Source organism: Sinocyclocheilus grahami, unplaced genomic scaffold (genome assembly GCF_001515645.1).
Source record: "Sinocyclocheilus grahami isolate Dianchi unplaced genomic scaffold, SAMN03320097.WGS_v1.1 scaffold6171.1, whole genome shotgun sequence".
Taxonomy (NCBI): Eukaryota; Metazoa; Chordata; class Actinopteri; order Cypriniformes; family Cyprinidae; genus Sinocyclocheilus; species Sinocyclocheilus grahami.
Genome location: NW_015510663.1, coordinates 10,717 through 11,693, shown reverse-complemented (window position 1 = coordinate 11,693; position 977 = coordinate 10,717). Strand labels below are relative to the sequence as shown.

The following is a 977-nucleotide window of genomic DNA, read 5'->3' as shown; positions in this document are numbered from 1 at the left end:
TCTGACATTATGACCGTTATTGTGCGAGTAACAGAAGAGGCTGAGTGACTACTGAATGTAAATATACAAACAAATATGATATATTTAGTCGTTTTCTTCATTTAAGAGCTAGTTTATGTTAAACCCGGTGATTTAAGTCCTTTAACTCTCTCTGACTGACTCCTTCATTTGTGTGCTGACTAACTTAAAAGACTAGAGAGCTGATTGAGACGCAGCCAGAGGTTTAGTTTCTATTTATTTTTCTTTCTGTTAATTATTCTCATCTTAAACAGAGCAAAGTGTTCAAACACACAGAGAAACTCCTGCTGAAGCGACTGAGACACGGTTATAAAGATGGAGGTTATTAAAGAGGAGAGTGGAAACATAAAGATTGAAGAAACATTCAGTCTGAAACATGAAGATACTGAGGAACAAACAGGTTGGTTTTCATTCTCAAAGCTGAACTCACTCATCTGATCATTATTAAAATATCCAGCTCTACAGAAATGAATGCTATTTTTGAAGAATGTCACGAGTGTCCTCATTAAAGGGGCCATATGATGTTGCTAAAAAGAACATTACTTGGTGTAATGAAATGTGTTTATGCGGTTTAAAGTAAAAAAAACACATTATTTTCCACATACTGTACATTATTGTTTCTCCTCTATGCCCCGCCTTTCTGAAACGCGTCGATTTTTACAAAGCTCATCGGTCTGAAAAGCGAGGTGTGCTGTGATTGGTCAGCTATCCAGTGTGTTGTGATTGGCCGTTGTGATTGGCCGAATCCCTCAAGCGTGTGACGGAAATGTTACGCCCCTCACCATACTGTGATGCCGTGTCCCGGCCGGAGCGACGAGACAAAAACATTAAAACCCATTATAAACGAGGCATTTGTTGCATCCAGTGGGGACATAATTATGGAATATAATGACTTGTACTGTCTTTTTACGCGTTGCATCGTGCCGCGTAAACATAAAACCATGTCTGCATTTGTGATC

At 39.0% G+C, this 977-nt stretch overlaps 1 protein-coding gene across 1 annotated transcript in view; it reads left to right on the top strand.

Annotated features, from left to right (window-relative positions):
- Positions 1–34: 34 nt before the first annotated feature.
- The window catches only part of LOC107577475 (gastrula zinc finger protein XlCGF49.1-like), an 8,318-nt gene continuing 7,375 nt past the window's right edge, over positions 35–977 (top strand). The window contains exons 1-2 of the mRNA XM_016263544.1: positions 35–57; positions 273–418. Of these exons, the coding sequence (XP_016119030.1) occupies positions 334–418 (85 nt within the window). The 5' untranslated portion in view covers positions 35–57; positions 273–333. The remainder of the gene's footprint in view (positions 58–272; positions 419–977) is intronic.